Here is a 25,653-nt window from a genome sequence, read left to right on the forward strand (position 1 = left end):
ATTCACCACAAACCCCAATTAAAAAATGCCTACAGTGATGGGGGGTGGAGCTAACCTGGGATCTGAATGGTCGCACTATAATACAGCTCTGCTGTAACAGCTTATAATTTAACCCTCTAGACCGTTCAGCCCAGCTTTAATCTACACTTCAGTTACCCCTGAGCTTAAAGAGAAGACCAGGAATCATTGAGACACTGGGTAGCAGCCACATGAACCGACAGCTATTTCACAGGCAGACTGATACACAGGACGTCTGGGAGCATCCATTTTCCCTGACACGTGGGAGTCCCATGCTGCAGATAATGTCCTAGAGACTGTCTCTCCCATATAGATCTGGACTTGACATACTAGACCCCAGACTCCCACCTGACTTCCACCTTTGAGGAGTACGCTAGATCTGGTAACCAGCTCAGAAAATGGCGCACCAAATGGTAAGAGCACTTGCAGCTCTGGAGAGGCGTATGGATGCCCAGTTTCACTCACTCATTCAGTGCCTTACTCACATCAGGGATGACCTGCCTGACATCACGGGAGAAACCCAGGACACAGATGCTTGCCCACCAGAGGCCGAAAGTGTCCCGCAACATCTTAGCCCCCACAGCTTGGAAGCGGGCGAGAGCAACGGCGCTCTATATGCTCCCCTCCCCCAGGCTGACAAGATAATCCCCCAGCTTACAGCGCTCCCGGGGAGCAGCCAAGACAGTTATATCCTGAGCATAACTACTCACTGGATTCTCACCCCGAGGCGATCAGCCGAAGCAGAGCTGGGGAGAGTCAGACTTTCCTTTTTGAAACGGACACACTCTTACACCCCTCAAACCTCAAGCCTAGGTGAGAATATGCCGGCCCCTCTGTTAAACACACCAGCAGCAGACAGATTGGGGATCGGATAGTACCAGACCAGCGGTACACTTGCTATCTCTCCTGGCTTACTATAGGACAATGCGATGGGCATATATTAGCAGCTCACAATGGCACAGAACTCTTACCTAGAAAACAAAGACATACACTCTTGTATTGTACCTCGCCTAAGCTCACACTCAAATGGACACACTTGTTATTGCTATCCTGCAGCCTCATGAATATATATTTTATGTAAAGTAGTTTGCCTACAGTATATACCTTTACACATTGCGTCACAACACATCTATCTACTCCTGTAATGTAAGCATCTGTTGTAATGAAATGGTGTTTATTGTGGTAAAGCATATTTGATAATTTAATGTGGCCCATTGGAGCTATAACTGATAGAGTATATTTTCTGATAGATATATTAAGCCAGTGTAAGTGTAATGAAAGAATAGGGAGCTCTACCATATTTTTATTTTATCATGTTTGTAGTTAGAGATAATACCCCCATACTGTGCTAGTTTTTATACGTGTGTTCCCAGTCGCCCACTCCCTTTTCAGATACTGCACCCATTACTTACAAGAGAGATCAACAGCATGACAATTGCAAGTTAGAAACCTTATCTGTTGCTCTCTGTTTACATATGCTCCTCTAGAAATTTGCCCTGCCCTCACACTTTCTGCTTTAGATATAGATCAACCCACTGGTTTATTCAGGGCAGTCTTATCTCCTCTCTATGAGGCTAACTTTCTGACAAGCCTGTCATAAGAGGTCAGAACATTTTTCAATCAGAGGTGCATAGAACATATCTTTTCACGAGATGCTGTGCATGTTGGTATACGTTTTAACCCCTTTCAGCAATCGTACTACAACAAAGACACCCTGGCACGCTGTTTAGTTGGTGTCATATTCCCTGTTTCTGTGCTCACTGTCCCCAGTTTAGAGATAATCTCATAGTTAGTTAGCATTAGTTTATAGATCAGTATACCCTCACCTCCTTGCCGTAGGTTACAGATTTAGTTTTGAAAGACACCAGTGTACATAGCATTAACCCACCATCATAGGGTATTTGTATGTTATATACTCCAGCTCCAGCTGCAGGTATAGTTTAATTATCACTATAAATGAATGAGATCAGCAACTGACTCCAGTAAACCTACGAGCCATAGGTATATCACCTCACATGATACTGGTTATATTACCAGGAGTAGTTATTATACCAGTCTTAATACAGATAAATATGTCCTAGCTTACTACAATATACCCCAGCACTAGTTCTAAGTACTACACAATTTTAGCCCGCAGAGCCAATACTATGAGGACACATTTTAATTAGCTAACTATTAAAAATCTTACACCTCTAGCTCTTCATACCCTTTTCTTTAATATCTCACTTAACTGTGCCCCACCAACTTACTACTTTTCTCTTATCTTTCCACTCCTAGATAGAACACACTTGTAACAGGGGCCCAATTTCACCCCCCCCCCCACTCGCTCTTTTTCTTTCCTTTCCTTCTTCTTTTCTACAAACAGCTTTTGCCTGTTGCTTTTCCCCACCTTTTCTATCCCCACACTTGGTCCAAAAGTGACCACTTCAATTGCCAAGCTCCTCCCTAAATGTACATAAGCTATACGTAAGGTTCAAGAGTAACCTTCCTTATCAATAGAGGACCCCACTATAGCATTAACCATAAAATAAAAAAGGAGGTTTCAAATGATTCCCCACATAGACCCACCGTAACATTATCGTGATGTTTTGAATGTATCTATTTGTTGTATCATATGTTATGTATACTATTAGTTATGTATTGGTTGTACTACTCTTATAACCTCAATAAAAAATTTGAAAAAAAAAAAAAAAAATGCCTACAGTATTAACTCCTAAACTGCCACAACCCCAAATTCAAATAACCTGCCTACAGTATTAACCCCCTAACTGCTAACACCCCCTAACCTAAGACCCACTAAATTACCAATAAAAATGACTAAAAATAAATTATTTGATTGCTCTTGAGAAAGAAATGAATATCGTTGAAAACGCGTTGAGCAAATAAAGGTTTATGGAGTTTTTACTTCTTCACAACTCAACTTTGGGCACAATTTAACAAGCTCCGTATGGAGCTGTATGCAGCTGTTTCCACGCGAGCCTTGAGGCTCACCGGAAACAGGAGTTAATAAGCAACAGTCTTAAGACCGCTGCTTCTTATCTCGTCCGCTACCTCTGAGACGGCGGACATTAATTCGCCCAATCGCATACGATCGGGTTGATTGGCACCCCCTGCTAGTGGCCGATTGACCGTGAATGTGCAGGGGGTTGCATTGTAATCGTTTTTTATATACCACCTATGTTCATAGCACTGCAGAACCTGTTGGCGCTCTACAAATACCTGATAATAATAATAATAATTGCACAAGCATTTCTAGTTAAATGCTTGTGCAATGATAAATGCCGACAGCGTATGCTGTTGACATTTATAGATGTGTGGCGGACATCCGCTCGCACTTTAATAAATTGGCCCCTTTGGTACTTTGTCTACTCAACTGGAATAAAACTGTTTATTTTAGAAATAATTCTGTTAATATTTTCCATTTTGTCTCTATACTGGCAACGACGTATTGCTACGGTGACCATATTACTGCTTTAAAAAGGGACACATATGAAAAATACATATGTCAGGGCTGTTTAAATAAATGTTTTGAATAATGTTCCATTATAAGAACCATGACATATATTTTTGATATGAGTCCCTTTTCAATGCGGCAATATGGTCACCCTAGTATTGCACTATTGTGGATCTCCTTTTACAGCATGTATTAAAAGGCTGAGTCCTCATATTTGGACCCCTGAAGACCAGCGCCCCTGTTTGTTCAAGCATCTTCTATCTGCAGTCAAGGGAGAGACTGAAGGTGGCAGTTGCCCTCAATAAAGGGAATTGCAATTGTTACTTAATATTTTTATTTAATATTGTTGATATTGTGTGTTGGTTTTATATTCCATGGTTGCATTTACTACAGATAGTATATGTAATTTAATATTCTGTTCCCCCTAAATAAAACCCTGCCCTAATAAGCTAAAGACCCCTGTGAATAAATAAAATCCCCCAAAACTTATAAACTAAAATCTATAGCCTCCTAAAAAAAACCCATAAAAAATCCTTGGCTAAATTTAGAGTTGGGCGGTAGCCGTCAAAACCAGCGTTAGAGGCTCCTAACGCTGGTTTTGGGCTACCGCCGGTATTTAGAGTCAGTCTTTAAAGGGTCTAACGCTCACTTTCCAGCCGCGACTTTTCCATACCGCAGATCCCCTTACGTCAATTGCGTATCCTATCTTTTCAATGGGATCTTTCTAACGCCGGTATTTAGAGTCGTGGCTGAAGTGAGCGTTAGAAATCTAACGACAAAACTCCAGCCGCAGAAAAAAGTCAGTAGTTAAGAGCTTTCTGGGCTAACGCCGGTTCATAAAGCTCTTCACTACTGTGCTCTAAAGTACACTAACACCCATAAACTACCTATGTACCCCTAAACCGAGGTCCCCCACATCGCCGCCACTCTATTAAATTTTTTTAACCCCTAATCTGCCGAGTGGACCGCACCGCTACTATAATAAAGTTATTAACCCCTAATCCGCCTCACTCCCACCTCAATAACCCTATAATAGTATTAACCCCTAATCTGCCCTCCCTAACATCGCCGACACCTAACTTCAATTATTAACCACTAATCTGCCGACCGAATCTCGCCGCTACTGTAATAAATGGATTAACCCCTAAAGCTAAGTCTAACCCTAACACTAACACCCCCCTAAATTAAATATAATTTAAATCTAACTAAATAAATTAACTCTTATTAAATAAATTATTCCTATTTAAAGCTAAATACTTACCTGTAAAATAAACCCTAATATAGCTACAATATAAATTATAATTATATTGTAGCTATTTTAGGATTTATATTTATTTTACAGGTAACTTTGTATTTATTTTAACCAGGTACAATAGCTATTAAATAGTTAAGAACTATTTAATAGCTAAAATAGTTAAAATAATTACAAAATCACCTGTAAAATAAATCCTAACCTAAGTTACAATTAAATCTAACACTACACTATCAATAAATTAACTAAATAAAATACCTACAATTATCTACAATTAAACCTAACACTACACTATCAATAAATGAATTAAATAAAATACCTACAATTATCTACAATTAAACCTAACACTACATTATCAATAAATTAATTAAATACAATATCTACAAATAAATACAATGAAATAAACTAACTAAAGTACAAAAAATAAAAAAGAACTAAGTTACAAAAAATAAAAAAATATTTACAAACATTAGAAAAAGATTACAACAATTTTAAACTAATTACACCTACTCTAAGCCCCCTAATAAAATAACAAAGCCCCCCAAAATACAAAAATGCCCTACCCTATTCTAAATTAAAAAAGTTCAAAGCTCAAAGTTCAAAGTTACCTTACCAGCCCTGAACAGGGCCCTTTGCGGGGCATGCCCCAAATAATTCAGCTCTTTTGCCTGTAAAAAAAACACATACAATACCCCCCCCCCAACATTACAACCCACCACCCACATACCCCTAATCTAACCCAAACCCCCCTTAAATAAACCTAACACTAAGCCCCTGAAGATCTTCCTACCTTATCTTCACCATACCAGGTTCACCGATCCGTCCTCGGAAGTCTTGATCCAAGCCTCGGAAGTGTTGATCCAAGCCCAAGCGGGGGGCTGAAGAGTGACGTCCATCCTCAGGCTGAAGTCTGGATCCAAGCGGCGGCTGAAGAAATCCATCATCGGGCTGAAGTCGGAAGTCCATCATCGGGATGAAGTCTTCTATCAAGCCGCATCTTCAATCTTCTTTCTTCTGGAGCGGAGCAGAGCGGAGCCATCTTCTTTCCAACCGACGCGGATCCAACCTCTTCAACCGACGCCTACTCGCCGAATGACGGTTCCTTTAAATGACGTCATCCAAGATGGCGTCCTTAGAATTCCGATTGGCTGATAGGATTCAGCCAATCAGAATCAAGTTCAATCCGATTGGCTGATCCAATCAGCCAATCAGATTGAGCTCGCATTCTATTGGCTGATCGGAACAGCCAATAGAATGCGAGCTCAATCTGATTGGCTGATTGGATCAGCCAATCGGATTGAACTTGATTCTGATTGGCTGATTCCATCAGCCAATCAGAATTTTCCTACCTTAATTCCGATTGGCTGATAGAATCCTATCAGCCAATCGGAATTCGAGGGACGCCATCTTGGATGACGTCCCTTAAAGTAACCGTCATTCATCGGGAAGTCGTCGGAAGAAGAAGATGGGTCCGCGGTGGAGGTCTTCAAGATGGAGCCGGTCGTCATCGGATGAAGATAGAAGATGCCGCTTGGATCAAGATGGTTGCCAGTCCAGATCGCCTCTTCTTCCCGGATAGGATGAAGATTTTGGAGCCTCTTCTGGACCTCTTCAGCCGCCGGATGATGGATGTCTAGCCCCCGCTTGGGCTTGGATGAAGATTTCGGAGCCTGGAACTATCGGTGATACCTGGCATGGTGAAGACAAGGTAGGAAGATCTTCAGGGGCTTAGTGTTAGGTTTATTTAAGGGGGGTTTGGGTTAGATTAGGGGTATGTGGGTGGTGGGTTGTAATGTTGGGTGGGGGGTATTGTATGTTTTTTTTTACAGGCAAAAGATCTGAATTCTTTGGGGCATGCCCCACAAAAGGTCCTTTTAAGGGCTGGTAAGGTAAAAGAGCTTTGAACTTTTGTAATTTAGAATAGGGTAGGGCATTTTTTTATTTTGGGGGTTAGAGTAGGTGTAATTAGTTTAAAATTGTTGTAATTTTTTTCTAATGTTTGTAAATATTTTTTTATTTTTTGTAACTTAGTTCTTTTTTATTTTTTGTACTTTAGTTAGTTTATTTAATTGTATTTATTTGTAGGAATTGTATTTAATGTATTTATTGATAGTGTAGTGTTAGGTTTAATTGTAGATAATTGTAGGTAGTTTATTTAATTAATTTATTGATAGTGTAGTGTTAGGTTTAATTGTAACTTAGGTTAGGATTTATTTTACAGGTAAATTTTGTAATTATTTTAACTAGGTAACTATTAAATAGTTAATAACTATTTAATAGCTATTGTACCTGGTTAAAATAATTACAAAGTTGCCTGTAAAATAAATATTAATCCTAAAATAGCTACAATATAATTATAATTTATATTGTAGCTATATTAGGGTTTATTTTACAGGTAAGTATTTAGCTTTAAATAGGAATAATTTATTTAATAAGAGTTAATTTATTTAGTTAGATTTAAATTATATTTAATTTAGGGGGGTGTTAGGGTTAAAGTTAGACAGCTTTAGGGGTTAATAAATTTATTAGAGTAGCGGTGAGCTCCTGTCGGCAGATTAGGGGTTAATACTTGAAGTTAGGTGTCGGCAATGTTAGGGAGGGCAGATTAGGGGTTAATACTATTTATTATAGGGTTATTGAGGCGGGAGTGAGGCGGATTAGGGGTTAATACATTTATTATAGTAGCACTCAGGTCCGGTCGGCAGATTAGGGATTAATAAGTGTAGTTAGGTAGAGGCGACGTTGGGGGCAGCAGATTAGGGGTTAATAAATATAATATAGGGGTCGGCGATGTTAGGGCAGCAGATTAGGGGTACATAGGGATAATGTAGGTGGCGGGGGTGTACGGAGCGGCAGATTAGGGGTTAAAAATAATATGCAGGGGTCAGCGATAGCGGGGGCGGCAGATTAGGGGTTAATAAGTGTAAGGTTAGGGGTGTTTAGACTCGGGGTACATGTTAGAGTGTTAGGTGCAGACGTAGGAAGTGTTTCCCCATAGAAAACAATGAAGCTGCGTTAGGAGCTGAACGCGGCTTTTTTGCAGGTGTTAGTTTTTTTTTTAGCTCAAACTGTCCCATTGTTTCCTATGGGGGAATCGTGCACGATCACGTTTTTGAAGCTGGCCGCGTCCGTAAGCACCGCTGGTATTGAGAGTTGCAGTTGCGGTAAATATGCTATACGCTCCTTTTTTGGAGCCTAACGCAGCCATTCTGTGAACTCTAAATACCAGCGGTATTTAAAAGGTGCGGCCAGAAAAAAGCACGCATAGCTAACGCACCCCTTTGGCCGCAAAACTCTAAATCTAGGCGTTAGTCTTAAAAAAAGCAATAAACCCTTTATAAAATAGGTTGCTTAAAAAAAATCCAAACTAGAGCCCTTACAAAATAAAAAAATAAAGTTTTTAAAAAGCAAAAACACTACAAAATACAGAAAAAACAACAACATTCTACTTACTGGTAAGTCTTCTGTAAAGTGTCTTGATCTGATGTAGTCCACAATACAGCTCTTAATCCAATGTAGTCCATGATTCAGTCGTCAGTGTCGTCCTCTTACTGGGGTCCACCTCTTAAATCATTTGCTTATTTTACTAAGCACTATACTGTTAATTGTCTCTTTTCATGCTCCTTAATGAGATACACATTTCCTTAAAGGGATAGTCTAGTCAAAATTAAACGTTCATGATTCAGATAGACCAATCAGCAAACACTACCCTGGGTTCTGAACCAAAGATGGGCGGCTTCTAAGCTTACAGTCCAGCCTTTTCAAATAAAGATACCAAGAGAACAAAGAAAAATTGATTATAGAAATAAATTAGAAAGTTGCTTAAAATTACATGCTCTATCTGAATCATGAAAGTTTAATTTTGATTAGACTATCCCTTTAAAAACAATCCCTGAGGGGTTTCAGAATACTGATGAGGCAGCTCTCATAGAATCTCACCAGACCAGAGAGCGTTAGAGAATTGGTCCATAAATGAATAAAACTCTAAATAAAATTCACACTGGGCTAAATTATTGGAGGCTAGTTAGAATGCTGTGGGGCCTCTAGGACAAAATAATATTCAAAATTCATTGAGGCTCACATCACCAATATTTTCTAGCCAATTGCCAGTGGGCTTTCCTGCCCTTAACATCTTCAGCGTTAAATGACAAAATACATGATATCTATATATCTATATACATGAAAGCCTCATAAACAGTTGCTTAACAGACCTCATAGAATGGATGAATGCTAGCTGTCTCAAAGTGAAGTGGAGGCTCTGAACTCGTTAGTTCAGCAAAGCAGTGGCAACTCTAGGAACAATATATAGCGGGGGGGGGGGCACATAAGATATCACAGTCAAAACTGGGGGGGGCACTAATAATTTTTACCACTAAATCATACCATGGTTTCTAAGCACCCCATATCAGGGGCTTAGTGTGGCTACTAAGCACCCCATATCAGGGGCCTGGTGTGGTTGCTAAGCACCTTATATCAGGGGCTTGGTGTGGTTGCTAAGCACCCATATCAGGGGCTTGGTGTGGATGCTAAGCACCTCATATCAGAGGCTTGGTCTGGTTGCCAAACATAAACACCCCATAGCACGTGTTTGTTACAAAATGGGCCCCCAAATTATATATATCAATTCACCATACAGTGCACTCTCACTCCTTAGTCTTAGTGCTAGGGTGCTTGCAGATAATATCCAATATGCTGAGTGCTTGTCTGTTTTTATATATATATATATATATATATATATATATATAGATAGATAGATAGATAGATAGATAGATAGTCTCAGTATAAATCATCAGCTTAAGATTTTCCTGCATCCCTATATAATTAAACATTTAAATTACATGTAATGCAAAATGTCCATTTGTGTAGTAAAATATGTAAAAATGTACTAAAACAATTTTTTATTGCAGCGATTTCCAAAACTAACCAAATGAGCCATATTAATATCACCAAATGCAAATATATTTTGTAATGGAAACTATTGATGAACCTAACTATTCTGTAGCCATTATACACAAACTTCAAATAAGATATACATAGTATATATATATATATATATATATATATATATATATATATATATATATATAATAAATATATATATATATATATAATATATATATATATATATATATATATATATATGACTGTGTGTATATATATATATATATATATATATAATATATATATAATATATATATAATATATATATATATAATATATATATATTTCTCAAATACAGTACATATGTATACACAACATTATCAGTATTCATTTATTTCATCAAAGGATAATAGTCTGAACCAAAACACAGCACACAATTTAGCTTTAGAATTCTGCACCTGTCTTCCCTTCTATTCTCCAAGGCTTTTTTTTCTAAAGTATTTGGAGATATTTTGAGGGGCTTCAGGGCCCCTATACACATGTTTTAGGGTGCCAGTGGTGCACTGAAACCCCAGGAAAAAAAAATCAAAGTCTGTTGTATTACACACACAAGCACAGTAGGGTTTAAAACATATTTGCCTCCTCTTCAGCCTATTGGCAACTGCTCTAAATATGTTTTAGGAAGTGTAAGAAAATTAAAGTTATTTTTTAATATATTTATAGTAGGTGTCTGTCAAAAAATATATTGCCCAAGCTGTAAATACAATTTGATCTGTGAGTAAATCAATTGAGAAAAGCTAACCACATTATAAGCATCTGAGTACGTAAGCTAAGTTTGTGAAATAAATAAAAATAGCTACAAATGTAGAAAAATAACTTGTGAATGAGGTATGAGCATGTCTTTAGCTGACATATAAATAAGTTGCATCAATGTTATTTTCAAAAGAATTTAATTTTAGCTCTATATAACATACAGACACACACAAGCTATGCTAATAATTGTTATGTTTGCCAAGGACTTTATGATGTTTTTCCATATGTGCTATGTGTCACAGTGATTAGTTTGATGCAAAGTAAATGATACGATCGGTGACAATTGTGTATATATAAACTAATTGTTATATCCCTAGTTTAGTTGTACTTGTGCTTAATACAAACTGTATAAAACAAAAAGTCTTCACCCTCTGTGACAAGCACAGTCCCACGCCTTACACTCTAACACTAATGCAGCCAGGAGAACCTACAGTAAATTACTTGCTTCTTTGATGTTTGCACGGGGAGAGAAGGAGGGGGCAGTACCTGCTGATGCTAAGTTGATTCACATACCTCAGTTCGTTACTGGGTCACCCCTTTGCCACACACATCAGTCTGACACCGGGCAGAGAGGGAGGAAGGGAGCTAAGAGGGAAGGGGTGTTTTTTGGGCTCATTTCACAGTCTGACTGCATATAATTCTGCTTTGGCAGACTCTGCTCACAGGGCTGCACTCCTCTGTTCCCGCGCAGCATTATAGTTGCCTTGCACGTGGCATTGACTTGATTGTATATGAAGGAACGTGACTGGCACTGGAACTGATCTGGAGGACTCAGGAGGAGGAGCAAATAACGCCAGCAGCAAGCATTGTATGGGGTAATTGGAGGAGTGCCGCCCGTGGTGCTGCGTGCAGAGCAGGCTTGAGGCACTTGCTGAGGGCTGAGCTGCTGGTGCGTGTGTGACTTCCAAAATGCAAATTGAACAGAAAACAACAGGGGTCGCCGGTCAGTCAGGGTCAGGGACTGGGAGGTGCGCTGCCGCTGCGCAATATACCCTTGGCCTAGTCGTCATCATCTTGTTATGATCTCTCAGCAATGCATCTAATAATGACTCAAGTCAAAATAAAAAACAACCAGTTTAAATTCACAAAAGTTAAAAGACAATTTAAAAATACTCTCTCACACATACTCCTGACTCCTCCCTCCTCCTGGTCCCTGAAGAATTATGAAAGTGCCGGGGCTGGGGGGGCTAGCCATTTTCTAGGGGGGCATTTGCCCCCCTAGTGACGCCACTGCAGCAAAGGTACAAAACCTCGGAGTGCTGATTGACGCTGGACTATCTTTTAAACAGCAGATTTCCTCTGTAATAAAATCTGCGTACTTTCATCTGAAAAACATAGCCAGGATACAACACTTAATTCCACCGGATGATATGCCAACATTAATCCATGCATTTGTATCCTCTAGGCTAGATTACTGCAATGCACTTTACTTGGGCCTCCCAAAAAAAGAACTCCATCGCCTTCAGACAGTAAAAAACGCAGCAGCCAGACTATTGACCAATCAAACTCGCTCCTGCCACATAACACCTGTTCTCCACTCCCTGCATTGGCTTCCAATTAAATGGTGAACATATTTTAAAATTGGCCTGCTGACCTTCAAAGCTTTAAACAACCAAGGCCCACAGTACTTGAAAGAGCTCCTGACACCCTACATCCCATCCTGTTCACTTAGGTCAGCCAACACATCCCTCCTCTCAGTGCCAAGAATAAGGACAAACTCAGGCTCCAGAGCATTCGGCCACGCTGCCCCTACTTTCTGGAACTCTTTACCGTGCGCAATCAGAGAGGCACCGTCCTTACAGACTTTTAAAAAAAAGCTAAAGACCCACCTCTTCCATCAGGCATTCAGTCCGCTTATCTGACCTTCAGAAACTCCTTACTTTTATGTCTTTATGTTGGTATATTTGTAAAGTGCTTTGAGTCTCACAGGGAGAAAAGCGCTAAATAAATCGCAAATTATTATTATTATATATAATTATTATATCTTGCACAGCAAAGGACTACCGCTAACATCATGAAGAAACAAAACCCGCAAAACTCTGGTCTTAATCTTAAGAAATGTAGTTGGTAAATATTTGCCTGTCTGTTTTGCTATGTTAAAGGAATGTTGCTGATAAAACATTTTCAGTCTTGTGAACAAGAGTGTCACAATTTCTCTGGTGCTGCAATCTTACACCTAGATTACGAGTTTTGCGTTAACAGGGGTGCGGTGCTAACGAGCAATTTTCCCTCACCGCTCACTTGCAGACAACGCTGATATTACGGGTTTTTAGAAACCCGGTGTTAGCCGCAGAAAAGTGAGTGGAGAGCAAAATTTTGCTCCACATCTCACCTCAATACCAGCGCTGCTTACGGTAGCGGCGAGCTGGCAAAACGTACTCATGCACGATTTCCCCATAGGAATCAGTGGGGGAGAGCCGGCTGAAAAAAACCCTGCAAAAAAGCAGCGTAAAGCGCCTAACGCAGCCCCATTGATTCCTATGGGGAAATACATTTTATGTCTACACCTAGCATCCTAACATGAACCCTGAGTCTAAACACCCCTAATCTTACACTTATTAACCCCTAATCTGCCGCCCCCAACATCGCCGCCACCTGTATTATATTATTAACCCCAAATCTGCCGCTCCGGACACCGCCGCCACCTACATTATATGTATTAACCCCTAATCTGCTGCCCCCAACATCGCTGACACCTATATTTATTAACCCCTAATCTGCCATCCCCAATGTCGCCGCAACCTACCTACACTTATTAACCCCTAATCTGCCACCCCCAATGTCGCCGCCACTATATTAAAGTTCTTAACCCCTAAACCTGTCTAACCCTAACCCCCCCTAACTTAAATATAATTTAAATAGATCTAAATAAAATAACTACAATTAACTAAAATATTCCTATTTAAAACTAAATACTTACCTATAAAATAAACCCTAAGATAGCTACAATATAATATAATATTTATTTTTATTTTACAGGCAACTTTAAAATAAAGACAAATTTACCTGTAAAATAAAACCTAACCTAAGTTACAATTACACCTAACACTACACTATAATTAACCCTTTGAGTGCTAAGCACTTTCCCACCTGGGTGCTAATATTTTCTAAGGTTTTTTTAATTTATTTATTTTTTTTTATTGTTTTTACAGACCCCCCAAGACTTACACTTTCCAACAGTGGGTCTTGGGGGTCTGTAGCTGCTTAGATGCCTGAGATACAGGCTTCTAAGCAGCATGCCCCCTCCTCCTATACTTAACATTGTTAAGTATAAATAAAGTTGCACAGTGACGTCATCACGTTATTGCGTGTGATGTCACCGTGCATCACGTGAAGCCCCAGCGATTCCTGTCACTCTACAGGCAATGATCGCTGGGGTAGGAGCTGTTAGGAGCCCCCAGATCTCCCTCAAGGTGGGAGAGTGCTCATGATGGCTCTGAGCCGTCATTAGCACCAGAGTGAGAAACTCTGTGACGGCTCAGAGCCGTCATTAGCACTCAAAGGGTTAAATTAATTCCCTAAACTAAATACAATTAAATACAATTATCTAAAGTACGAACCCCCCCCACACTAAATTACAGAAAAATTAAAATAATTACAAGTTTTTTAAACTAATTACCCCTAATCTTATCCCCCTAATAAAATAAAAAATCCCCCCAAAATAATAAAAAGCCCTACCCTATACTAAATTACAAATAGCCCTTAAAAGGGCATTTTGTGGGGCATTGCCCCAAAGTAATCAGCTCTTTTACCTGTAAAAAAATACATTAAAACCCGCCACCCACACACCCAACCCTACTCTAAAACCCACCCAATACCTCCTTAATAAAACCTAACACTAACCCCTTGAAGATCACCCTACCTTGAGAAGTCTTCACCCAACCGGGCCGAAGTCCTCAACGAAGCCGGGCGAAGTGGTCCTCCAGACGGGCAGAAGCCTTCATCCAGGCGGCATCTTCTATCTTCATCCATCCGTCGCGGAGCGGCTCCATCTTCAAGACATCCGACGCGGAGCATCCTCTTCAAACGATGTCCAAATGAAGAATGAAGGTTCCTTTAAATGATGTCATCCAAGATGGCGTCCCTTCAATTCCGATTGGCTGACAGAATTCTATCAGCCAATCGGAATTAAGGTAGAAAATAGAAAAAATCCTATTGGCTGATGCAATCAGCCAATAGGATTGAGCTCACATTCTATTGACTGATTGGAACAGCCAATAGAATGCCAGTTCAATGCTATTGGCTGATTGGATCAGCCAATAGGATTGAACTTCAATCCTATTGGCTGATTGCATCAGCCAATAGGATTTTTTCTACCTTAATTCGGAGTGGCTGATAGAATTCTATCAGCCAATCGGAATTGAAGGGATGCCATCTTGGATGACATAATTTAAAGGAACCTTCATTCTTCAGTTGGACGTCGTTTGAAGAGGATGCTCCGCTTCGGATGTCTTGAAGATGGAGCCGCGCCAGATGGATGAAGATAGAAGATGCCGCCTGGATGAAGACTTCTGCCCGTCTGGAGGGCCTCTTCTTCCCGGCTTGGATGAAGACTTCTGCCCGTCTGAAGGACCACTTCGCCCGGCTTCGTTGAGGACTTCGGCCCGGTTGGGTGAAGACTTCTCAAGGTAGGGTGATCTTCAAGGGGTTAGTGATAGGTTTTATTAAGGGGGTATTGGGTGGGTTTTAAAGTAGGGTTGGGTGTGTGGGTGGTGGGTTTTAATGTTGGGGGGGGTATTGTACTTTTTTTACAGGTAAAAGAGCTCCAGAAATAACGAGACTTTTTTCACATGTCTACCTTTCACATAAGTTGAATTGCAGTGAACATTTATTCCATTGTAAATATCATTCTAAGATATCTTGTCCGGTTGCCATTAGGTAAATTGTTTTATATATATTTTTTTAATTTTTAGTTACGTTTCTGTACTAAATTGTATTGTTAGCAAGGTAATAGAGCTCTATACCATTTTTATGTTTTTTCATATTTGATTCAATGCATTATCTGATGTGATTTGACCTCATTTTAGCATCATTATTAAATATTTTATTTATACTTATCATTATACACTTCTTATTATTAATTGCATTTTCATTCACAAAATATATTTTAAAATAAATCACAAATTTGAAAATTCCCTTTATAACACTGTATTACAGTATTTTCATATAATAGTCCAGCTCCCCTTATCTGTATACATTATTTCACTCTTTAGACAGCTGTTTGAAGGAACAACTGTATTTCTAGGATTCGAGCAATGTATATGTAAATTTAGGTGCACTCACTCTACACTGCTTTTCTCACATAAAAATTCTATAATCAAATGCTAAATTTACAGTTTTCTAATGTCAATTTAAAATTTGAATGTTTATAATTAGATTGAATGTCCACATTTGAAATTTCGTATGTAACATTCAATTTAACAAATACTATTTAGAAGTTCAAGAGTTCATGTGGAAGGGAATTTAGTAAATTGATACATAATAGATACAAATATATCAATTTGAATGTTTCTAGTTCGAATATTGCATAATTCTGATTATCCTAATAAAATGACGGAATAATATTGATAGAGACAGAGTATTTTGCATTATTTTTCCTTTTACTGCTCAAATAGCATTTTTAAAGTTAAATAGGTAAACAGACATAACAGAAAAAACTTTAACATAACCAATAACATTTAAACAACATATAGACAAATAGAAGGTATCCACTCAGATAATGACATAGTCCTAAAGAACCCAGAAAACCGTCATTAGTCCTCTTTTCTGTTTGCTGAAAGGAGAAAAATCAGCATAAGGAATAAGAAAAAAAAAACTCTGAAAGGAGACAAAATACACTGAAAACCAGGAGAACTGCATAAGAGAGGTAAACAGATGAAATCCCAGAAAAATTGAAAAAGTTGAGAAACTTGAAACTGGTAAAGGAGTCTGGAACTGATTAAGAAGAATGTCTTGAGAATTTGTGGAAAGGTTGAAATTAAAAATCTTCCTTACATCCCTGGATTGGAAGGAGGTTGCACTGAAATATATATAAAGAATATTAAATAATTTAAAATAATAGACAAATAAACCTTGTCATACCAAATTCTAAAATAAGGGAGGGATAAGATAAGAGGAGGGAAAATACTTGTCTCTGTCTTTTTAATAAAATCTAGATTATTCCGTCATTTTATTAGGATAATCGGAATTTTATTACAAGGACAGAGACTCCTATTTTGCTAGTTTAAAGCAAACAAATCAAGATGCCAGATGGTGTGGAATAGAAGAAATAGACGAAAAATGGAGTCAGAAGACCAATCTGCAGTATTTAAAATATCTTGTAATAAAGCAGACTTGGAAAAAGCTTTAGAAGCAGACGCTCCTCTAATAGAATGAGAAGAAAAAACAGGATCCACACCAGCTTGCAACATGATCCACTTAACCCACATACTAATAGTAGAGGAAGAAACAGGTAAATGAGGAGGAGAAAAAGAAATTAACAGTTGTTTAGAATCAGAAGATCTAAGAATAAGAGTTCTAGATTCATATACCTTTAGACAGGAAACAACACAAAGATTAGGGTGTTCAGAAAAATAAGGATAGAAAATAGAAGAAGTCATAGTTTTAGTACGTCTAGAAAGAGAAAATATAACGCCTTGAGGTGAAAACATCTTTGCATCATAATCTATAGCTTTTACATCAGAAACTCTCTTACAAGATAAAAGACATAATAAAGTTGCCAATTTACATGTAAGTTGCTTAAGGGATAAGCGATAAAAAAGCACACGAAAAGTTATTTTGAAATAATCCAATTTCTTTATTTAAATTTATTTAAAAAAAAAAAAAAAAAAAAAAAAAAAGAAGGTTTGAAAATAGTGACTGAGAATTATCGAAAGAAAAATGCCACTAACAGTATTCTTCATGCTAACAGTAGTCACCCTAATCATTTAAAAAGAGGAATACCATATGGGCAGTTCCTTCGCTTAAGAAGGAATTGCTCCTCACTTTCAAAATTTGACATCCATGCACAGCAAATGAAGGAGAGATTCCTTCAAAGGGGATATTCAAATAAATGTCTAAAGAAATCCCTTTGGAAGGCTCGAAAAATGTCGAGGGATGATCTACTGTATGGAGAAAGGATAAAAACTAAGGGGAATCAGATTAGATTTATCTCTATGTATAATGATCAATGGAACAATATCAGATTAGCTATGAAAAGAAATTGGCACATTCTCACCTTGGATGAGAAAGTGAGACAAGCTATAGGAGATATACCTCAGATGGCAGTCAGAAAGGCACAGAGCCTACGAGATAAGCTGGTAAAAAGTCAGTTTGTCAGAGGACCCTCTGATGCTGACTGGTTACGAAAAGATAAGGGAATAAAAGGTAGCTATCCATGTGGGCACTGTGTATACTGTGCCCACATGGATAGCACTAAACAATTCTCAGTGCAAGAAAATAGAGTCTTTGACATAAGATTCTTTTTCAATTGCAAGTCTGAGGGGGTGGTCTACCTCTTACGATGTTCGTGCCCGGTCTTTTACGTTGGAAAAACTAAAAGGATGGTAAAGGATCGGGTACAAGAGCACAGAGACGACATCCTCTACTCCAGAGACACAAACGTTGCTAGACATTTCTGTGATATGCACAACAGCAACGTAAATTCATTAAAATTCATAATTATTGACAAAGGGATCACTAATGGACGAGGTGGTAACAACGATAAAGTCCTTTTACAGAAAGAGACCAAATGGATTTATAGGCTGGGGACAAGATTACCAGTAGGTCTGAATGATAAATTGGAATATATAAGCTTTCTATAAGAGAGCAAAACAAATCTGACAGGATGTTTGCCATTTATTTTGGAGTAATCTCTATGTGCAAATAGAGCTATGATGTTACCTAGGAATGAGGGTAATAGTTTAAAATGTTTGCTCAATAATGAAGATTTTTCATTCTTTGCACAATTTGAAGGTAGAATTTAAAACAAATGCTGCAATTTATTTGGATGTAAATATCCCTTTAAGGGCCCCTGGATATTCACAGGACACAGCTCTCCAAATAAAATGTGGGCGAGACTGTGTATGAGAATCACCTGTGAGTAATCAGGTATGCTCTATAAAGAGGATGTCCGGTATGGATTCAGTATGCCCTGATGAACCCCTGGGACACATGCTCTGGAGGGGGGTGAAACGTGCGTTGGCACTATGTGTATTATACCTTGGATAAGCTAAATACTGTCTGAGGTTTGTTTGTGGTGACACATTAAAGCGGAAGTCTTAATCCAGCATTAAATAAGCCTATACTGCTGTCCTGGAAAATATCCTAATGAACAGAACAAGCCTGGGAGCTGTGCATATGCGCTGAAACGATAGCGCTTGGATGCTGTATCTGTGAACTGACTTTAGGAATCGACTCTTGGAGCCTGAGGACAGCTTATAAAAAGCAGGTGCTTTATTTCCCAAGTACTTTCACTTGTCAATATGAGAGCCTGATATCGATCGTGGGTGTCCTGACAAGGAGATACAGAGTTGCGGTTGGTCTACTCTCTCTTGGTTCTTTCCTGGACCAATGGATACAGTTTCAGGTATTAGGAACCAATTGGAGCTGCAGTGACGAGCTAACCACCCCCATTGGGGATTACGTCACACGCCGAGGAATTACGGATTAGCAAAGGAAAAAGCACCATCGCAACTTTACTTTGGAAGATAAGTACTGTCTTAACATTATACAAATTGTGGATCGGTTTTTTGACCTAGTGTGCAGCAGATTCTGTTGCGGTCGATTATCTACCGACACAGGCTATGTATTATCAGTAAATGGCTTTCATACTTACACTAAACAGTGGAAAATGGACTGATAAGTTTCTTGTTCATTGTGTATATAGTATGCTAAATATATGTCTGACATTTAGGATAATTTAGTAATGTCTCGTATTTAGACATTTTGTGCATGATTTTCATATATGTTATCCTATAGTTTTGCATTGTTCTAGTCTGCATACGTATGCATAGGGTTTGAGATTTTCAGATAGCTTTATGTATTGCTTTTGTTTTGATTTTGTATTTTAAATTGTAAGAGGTTCCTCTGACTACTGCAGCCCGGAGGAACTGATCAAACACTGAATGTGAAGTGGGACATTTAAATAAAGAAATTGGATTATTTCAAAATAACTTTTCGTGTGCTTTTTTATCCCTTGCTTTTTTTGGGACATTTACAAATGCCCCAATATATGTCTATCTTTTCTGTTGTTTAAATTTATTATTCAAGGGTAGCACCGAATATTAAATATACAGCAATATTTTCTACTCTCTCTATTTTTCAATTTTTTTGCTTAAGGGATAAATCTATATTATTAGGCCAATTCCTGAAAAAAGAAATTAACAAATCAACATCCCAAAAATAATTATATTTAGGAACAGGAGGTCTTTTAACTCTAATGGCTTTTAAAAGTTTACAAATAGTAAAGTGTTGGCCAATAGAGATATTATGTAATAGTTCATGACCAGCTGAAATGGCTGAGCGAGCAACATTGATAGATCTGTAGACCAAACCAATGTCAAAAAGAGAAGTTAAATAATTAACCACTTCACTCAAATTGGCTGAAATGGGATCCAAATCCCTGTTACTGCACCAGCCAGTCCATTTAGTCCAAGCAGATAAATAAAATTTCCTGGTTCCTGGTGCCCAATAGTCTTGAAGCAGGCATTTAGCCCCTGCCAAAAGGCTTTTGGAAGACCAGGATCCCCTGAAATTTTCCAGGCAATTAGTTGAAGAGAACCTGATAGAACTAGTTTGTGAAAATCTCCGTTGTGATTGATGAGAAGATCTTGTTGACGGGGTAAAAGAACTGGTGGAAGGACATCTCTAGGAGAATCGGGAACCAAGATTGTGCTGTCCACCAAGGAGTTATTAATAGAAGAGAGATGAAGTTCCTCTTCACATAAGAGATTGTTCAAGGAATCATTGAGAATGGAGGGAAGGCATAGGCTCCTGTCAGTGGCCAATTTTGAAGAAAGGCATGCGACGCTAAAGCAGTCGGATCTGGTCTCCAACTGTAAAAAGGAAGAATCTGATAATTGAGGCGAGAAGCAAAGAGATCTATTGAAAATGGGCCTCTTAATTCTTGAAGTTTGAGGAACAGAAGAGAATTTAATTTCCAATCGCTGCTGTCTTTCAAATGGCGAGATCCCCAATCTGCTGCGGAATAGAGAAGACCAGGAAGATATTCCACTTGAATCGAAATATTGTGAGAAAGACATTGATGAATAAAGTCCTTGGTCATTTCTGACAGAATTTTTGAAGAAGTTTCACCTAAATGGTTCAGATACCGAACAGCCGAAATGTTTTCCATGCGGAGAAGAATAGAAATAGGAAAGTATTTCCGAACAAAACTCTTCACTGCAAAGGAACTGGCTAAAAGCTCTGGACTGTTTATATGGAGATTCTTGTCTGAAGAAGACCATTTGCCTCCTGTAATGATAGAACCCAATCTTGCGCCCCAACCAGAATTGCTTGCATCTGATTCTATTATGATAACTGGAGATTTTCCAAAAATAGCTCTCCCATTCCAAGCTTCCATCTTGGATAACCACCAAAGAAGTTCCAACCTTGCTTCTTCTGACAAAGAGATGTTCTGAAAATAAGAATTGTCAGGTTAGGTAATGTCCAGAAGAAGACCCAAATGCTAGGGCGAACTTAAACAACAGCCTTGCACTCTGAGTTTAATCCAGGACGTGACCCCACGATAACTTCTATAAAACAAGGTACTCACGATATGGAGCAGTGTTGATCTGAGTCCTCTGGGAAGAGTAATGGAATTCTAGATATCTGTCAGGGTGCCAGGAATCAGACTGAGACGATAAGTGCAAAAATAATCCCACCTTTATTAATAGCAAAAAATAATAAAAAATCCACAAGTCAAATAACAAGCCAGGAGTCAAAACCAGAGCTGGTAGTCAGACGAGCCGAGTCAGGAGCCAAAGCGAATAGTCAGATGAGCCAGAATTAGGAACAAGGAAAACAGCAGAGTAAGGAACAAGCCAGGGATTATTAACCAGGAAGGATGTCAGGCAGCCAGGTAATACACAGGAACTCTCACAAACAGGTCTGAGACAACGCAAAGGCAAAGCATACTAAACAGAGGCCCTTTAAATAATAAGTGATGACATCACAATTCTGAGACTGCATCCTGTCTCACATGGATGATGCACACCAGTCTGGCCATAAAAGGAAGTGTAGGAAATGAGCAGCATCCCCCACAATGCACCATAGTCAGGAAGAGAGGTGAGTAAAATGGCTGCCAGCAGCACATGGCAAACAACAGGGAAAAAACCCTGACAATATCAGCCGGATAGACTTCTGAATATGGAACTGTATACAGGCAGTTTCAGGAATAGTCCTCCACAGTACCAGGGTTTCAGGGAAAGACAACTAATACTCAGACTGAAGGAGGGTTAATAACAATAAACCATTAAAAATGCAGGAGTTGGTAACTTGAAAACAGGCAATTTGAGGGTTAATCACCAGCGTGGTCACTAATGCTGAGTTTAGCAACTTGTTATCAGGCAGTCAGAGGGTTAAACACAGCAAAGTCAATAATGCAGAGTTTGGCAACAGGTTATCAGGTAGTTTAAGGGTTAACACAGCGTAGTCAGTACTTGCAGAGTTTGGCAACAGGTTGACAGGCAGTTTGATGGTTAACACAGCGTAGTCAGTACTTGCAGAGTTTGGCAACAGGTTATCAGGCAGTTTGAGGGTTAACACAGCGTAGTCAGTACTTGCAGAGTTTGTCAACAGGTTATCAGGCAAATTGCGTGTTAACACAGTGTAGTCAGTACTTGCAGAGTTTGGCAACAGGTTATCAGGCAGTTTGAGGGTTAACACAGCGTAGTCAGTACTTGCAGAGTTTGGCAACAGGTTATCAGGCAGATTGAGGGTTAACACAACGTAGTCAATACTTGCAGAGTTTGGCAACAGGTTATCAGGCAGTTTGAGGGTTAAGGAGCAAAACAGAGTACTCACAGGAGCCACGAAGAGGAACAAACTAAGGGACACCGAAGGAACAGGAAGCCTGGAATAAGAAGCCAAGTCCTAATGTCAGCAGGAGGGGACGGCACAGCTGAGCAGACAATCCGTCAATCAAACACGCAAGGAGGACCACCGGAGCTTCCAGGTGGCCGAGCGTGACAAGAATAGCCTAAACAAAGATAATGAATCTTCAGTCTTTGAAGAGCTCGATAATGAAGAGGTGCAGGAAATATTGCTTGAATTGAAGAGGAAAGAAGGCCTATAATCCTTGCCAGAGCACGAATAGGAATTTTTTTTTCTGAGGAGATAATTTCTTTCTTTCTTGATCTTCTTGATCTTGTCCACAGGAAGACTCAAGGTAGAGGAAACCGTATTGATAACGAATCCCAGAAAAACTAAATTTTGAGAGGGAGAGAGGATAGATTTCTTGAAGTTGATAATAAAACCTAGATTCTGAAGAAGGTTCATGGTAGTATTTAATTGGTCTGAAAGAATAATAGGGTCCTGATGAAATATGAGGATATCCTCCAAATACATGATCAAACGAATACCTCTCATTCTCAACCAAGAAACTATAGGTTTCAAAACTTTTGTAAAAGCCCAAGGGGCGAAAGAAAGACCAAATGGAAGACATGTAAACTGCCAAACTTGATCCTTCCAAAGGAAACAAAGAAATTTTCTGAAATTTGAATGAATTGGAACAGTCAAATAGGCGTCTTTTAAATCTAAACGAACCAGCCAATCTCTGTCGAGAAGACAATCCCTCAAGAGATGAATACCTTCCATCTTGAGATGATTGTATTCCAGATGAAGATTTAACAGCTTTAAATTCATAACTGGGCGATTAGCACCATCTTTTTTCTTTACCAGAAACATGTTGCTGATAAAGGAATCTGAAGGATTTAGAACATGTTCTATCGCTTCTTTTCTTTCTTAATAAATCTGAAATTTCTAAATCCAAGAGATTTAAATCTGACTGGGAAAAAACAATTGGTGTAATGACCCAAATAACACTTATGATTGAGTGAACAAAAGTTATAATAAAGTCTCCTTATTTCTTGAATTTCTGTAAATATAGTTTGAACATTTAGCATTGCTGATATATATATATATATATATATATATATATATATTTTGTGTTCCTTACGAATTACCCCTTATATTATAACTTAACATAAGGGGATGTGAGTAAGGGTTTAATATTGATACAAAGCTTACATATTGCCATTCCTTTAAGCAACAAAGTAAACTTTAGTACTCAGTACAAGTATGACAAGATATATATAAACTAGTCAACATAGATTTATATGACATTGGTGATTCGTGTGTTAATTGCGCAGTAAATGTATATACAAGTAAGACTCTCTGCAGATTATAGCAAAAATATATCACAATGCAGTCTCAGTACAAACGCTGTACTCACGAGGAGAATGGAGGATGCGGTCTGAGATCGGTTGAGACCGGAAGCAGCTGATGGTGACGTCACCCGGTGTTCTGTGAGGCTGTCAGGTCTGGAGATAGAGCATAGTAGCAGAGGTAACCGCACAGGAAGCAGGGAGAGTGTTGTCAGAAAACACTGAGCAACAAGGTAGGCAGATACCGCAGGAGATATCCAGCTGAGGGTAATCCCTTAGTAGAAGGGGGAAGGTAACAGCTGAGTTCAGAAGCAGTGTAAGACAGGCTGATACAAGGGTGTGACCAGAATACCAAGCAATGTATTCTGCGAGCACCTAGACTTTGTAGGATTATGGGATAAATGTCTTAAAGGCACAGTACACATTACAATTGGACAAGGAAGAGTGTTTTGAATAGGAGGGGAAGAAAAGAGAAGGTGAAAATCTGAAATAGTTTGAATGATCCAAGGGTCTTTTGTGATTAAAAGCCAATTATTTAAATAAAGGGCTAGTCTGCCTCCTATTTTTTGTGGGGGAAAAAGAGTGTGATGCAAGGTGAGAATACTTACCGATGAATGGTCTGCAAGATGGACGATTTCTGAACGGTCTTGATGTCCATTGTTTTCCTCTCGAGGGGAAAAAATTTGAATGGGAGATTGATGGGGCTGGAAAGTTATGGAATTGAGACCTAGAGACTCCCTGGAAGTGGCCGGGAAAGCGGGTTCTGCCTTTCCCGGCTTATCAAAAATTCCATTGGGTTGGTAAAAGATCTTTTTTGTATTTAATTTAATTTTGTTTATAGAGTTGAACTAATTAACATAATTATTTAATTTTTTTAGACCTGACTCTCCAAAAAGAAGGCCATTGGCTTTTTGACCCATTTCCGTAGGAGCAAAATCTGCAATCTTGGGGTCAATTCTTTTTAGAACTAAACGTCTCCTTTGTGTTGCCATGGCTGAATTAGCATCACCTAACAAGTAAACCAACCTCTGTAACCATTCTCTCATCACATAAGGGTCTAAAGCAGATTCATTATAAATTGACTCTTCAGAGAGTTCAAATAACTTAGTGATAGGACCTAATAAATCCAAATATTTATCTTGACAAAATATTGGGACCTCTTTTAATATTAAAATTCTTAGCTCCAATAAATTTTAATAAATTCGGATCAATCTCAGGGGTTAAGTGAGTTAAATGAGGGAGATCCGGTCTAGGACATTAAGCTTTCAAAACATTTTTGGTTTTAGATAAAGGCTTTCTTATATAAAAATCTAAAAACTTAGCAACTTTCCTAGATGGTTGCCATTGGGATGAACAGGGGTGCAAAATATCATTTGGATCTAAATACAACTCCCCTTTATTGTCAAATAGTTTAGGCTTAGAAGAGACAGAACTCTTTCTCTTTTTAGGTATATCATCAGATGAAGATGAGTGATCAGATAAAATCAAAAGATCATCTGAAACGCTATTGTCAGAAAAATTAACATCATCATCGTCAAAATCTGAGTCCGAAAACTCTTTTGCAGCAACTGAGTCTGCATGTACTCTGCTTTTAAAATCAGTCTTTTCAAATAAAACATTTTCTGAGTCTGAGGCAGAGTAAGAATCGTTAATATTTTTCGTTTCAGAAATTGCAGAGATTTTGTCCTAAAACCCCCCTAAGTTAAATATAATTTTATTCTAACGAAATAAAATAATTCTTATTAAATAAATTATTCCTATTTAAAGCTAAATACTTACCTGTTAAATAAACCCTACCGCAAATCCCCTTACGTCAATTGCGTATCCTATCTTTTTAATGGGATTTGCCTAACGCCGGTATTACGAGTCTT

The 25,653-nt window shown here is 38.6% G+C and overlaps 1 protein-coding gene across 1 annotated transcript in view; it reads left to right on the plus strand.

The window, feature by feature from the left end:
* The first annotated feature begins 416 nt into the window (after positions 1-416).
* The window catches only part of LOC128636387 (galactosylgalactosylxylosylprotein 3-beta-glucuronosyltransferase 1-like), a 126,198-nt gene continuing 100,961 nt past the window's right edge, over positions 417-25,653 (plus strand). The window contains exon 1 of the mRNA XM_053689408.1: positions 417-831. Coding sequence (XP_053545383.1) covers positions 417-831 — 415 coding nt within the window. The remainder of the gene's footprint in view (positions 832-25,653) is intronic.

Source organism: Bombina bombina, chromosome 7, assembly GCF_027579735.1.
Source record: "Bombina bombina isolate aBomBom1 chromosome 7, aBomBom1.pri, whole genome shotgun sequence".
In the NCBI taxonomy this organism is placed as follows: domain Eukaryota; kingdom Metazoa; phylum Chordata; class Amphibia; order Anura; family Bombinatoridae; genus Bombina; species Bombina bombina.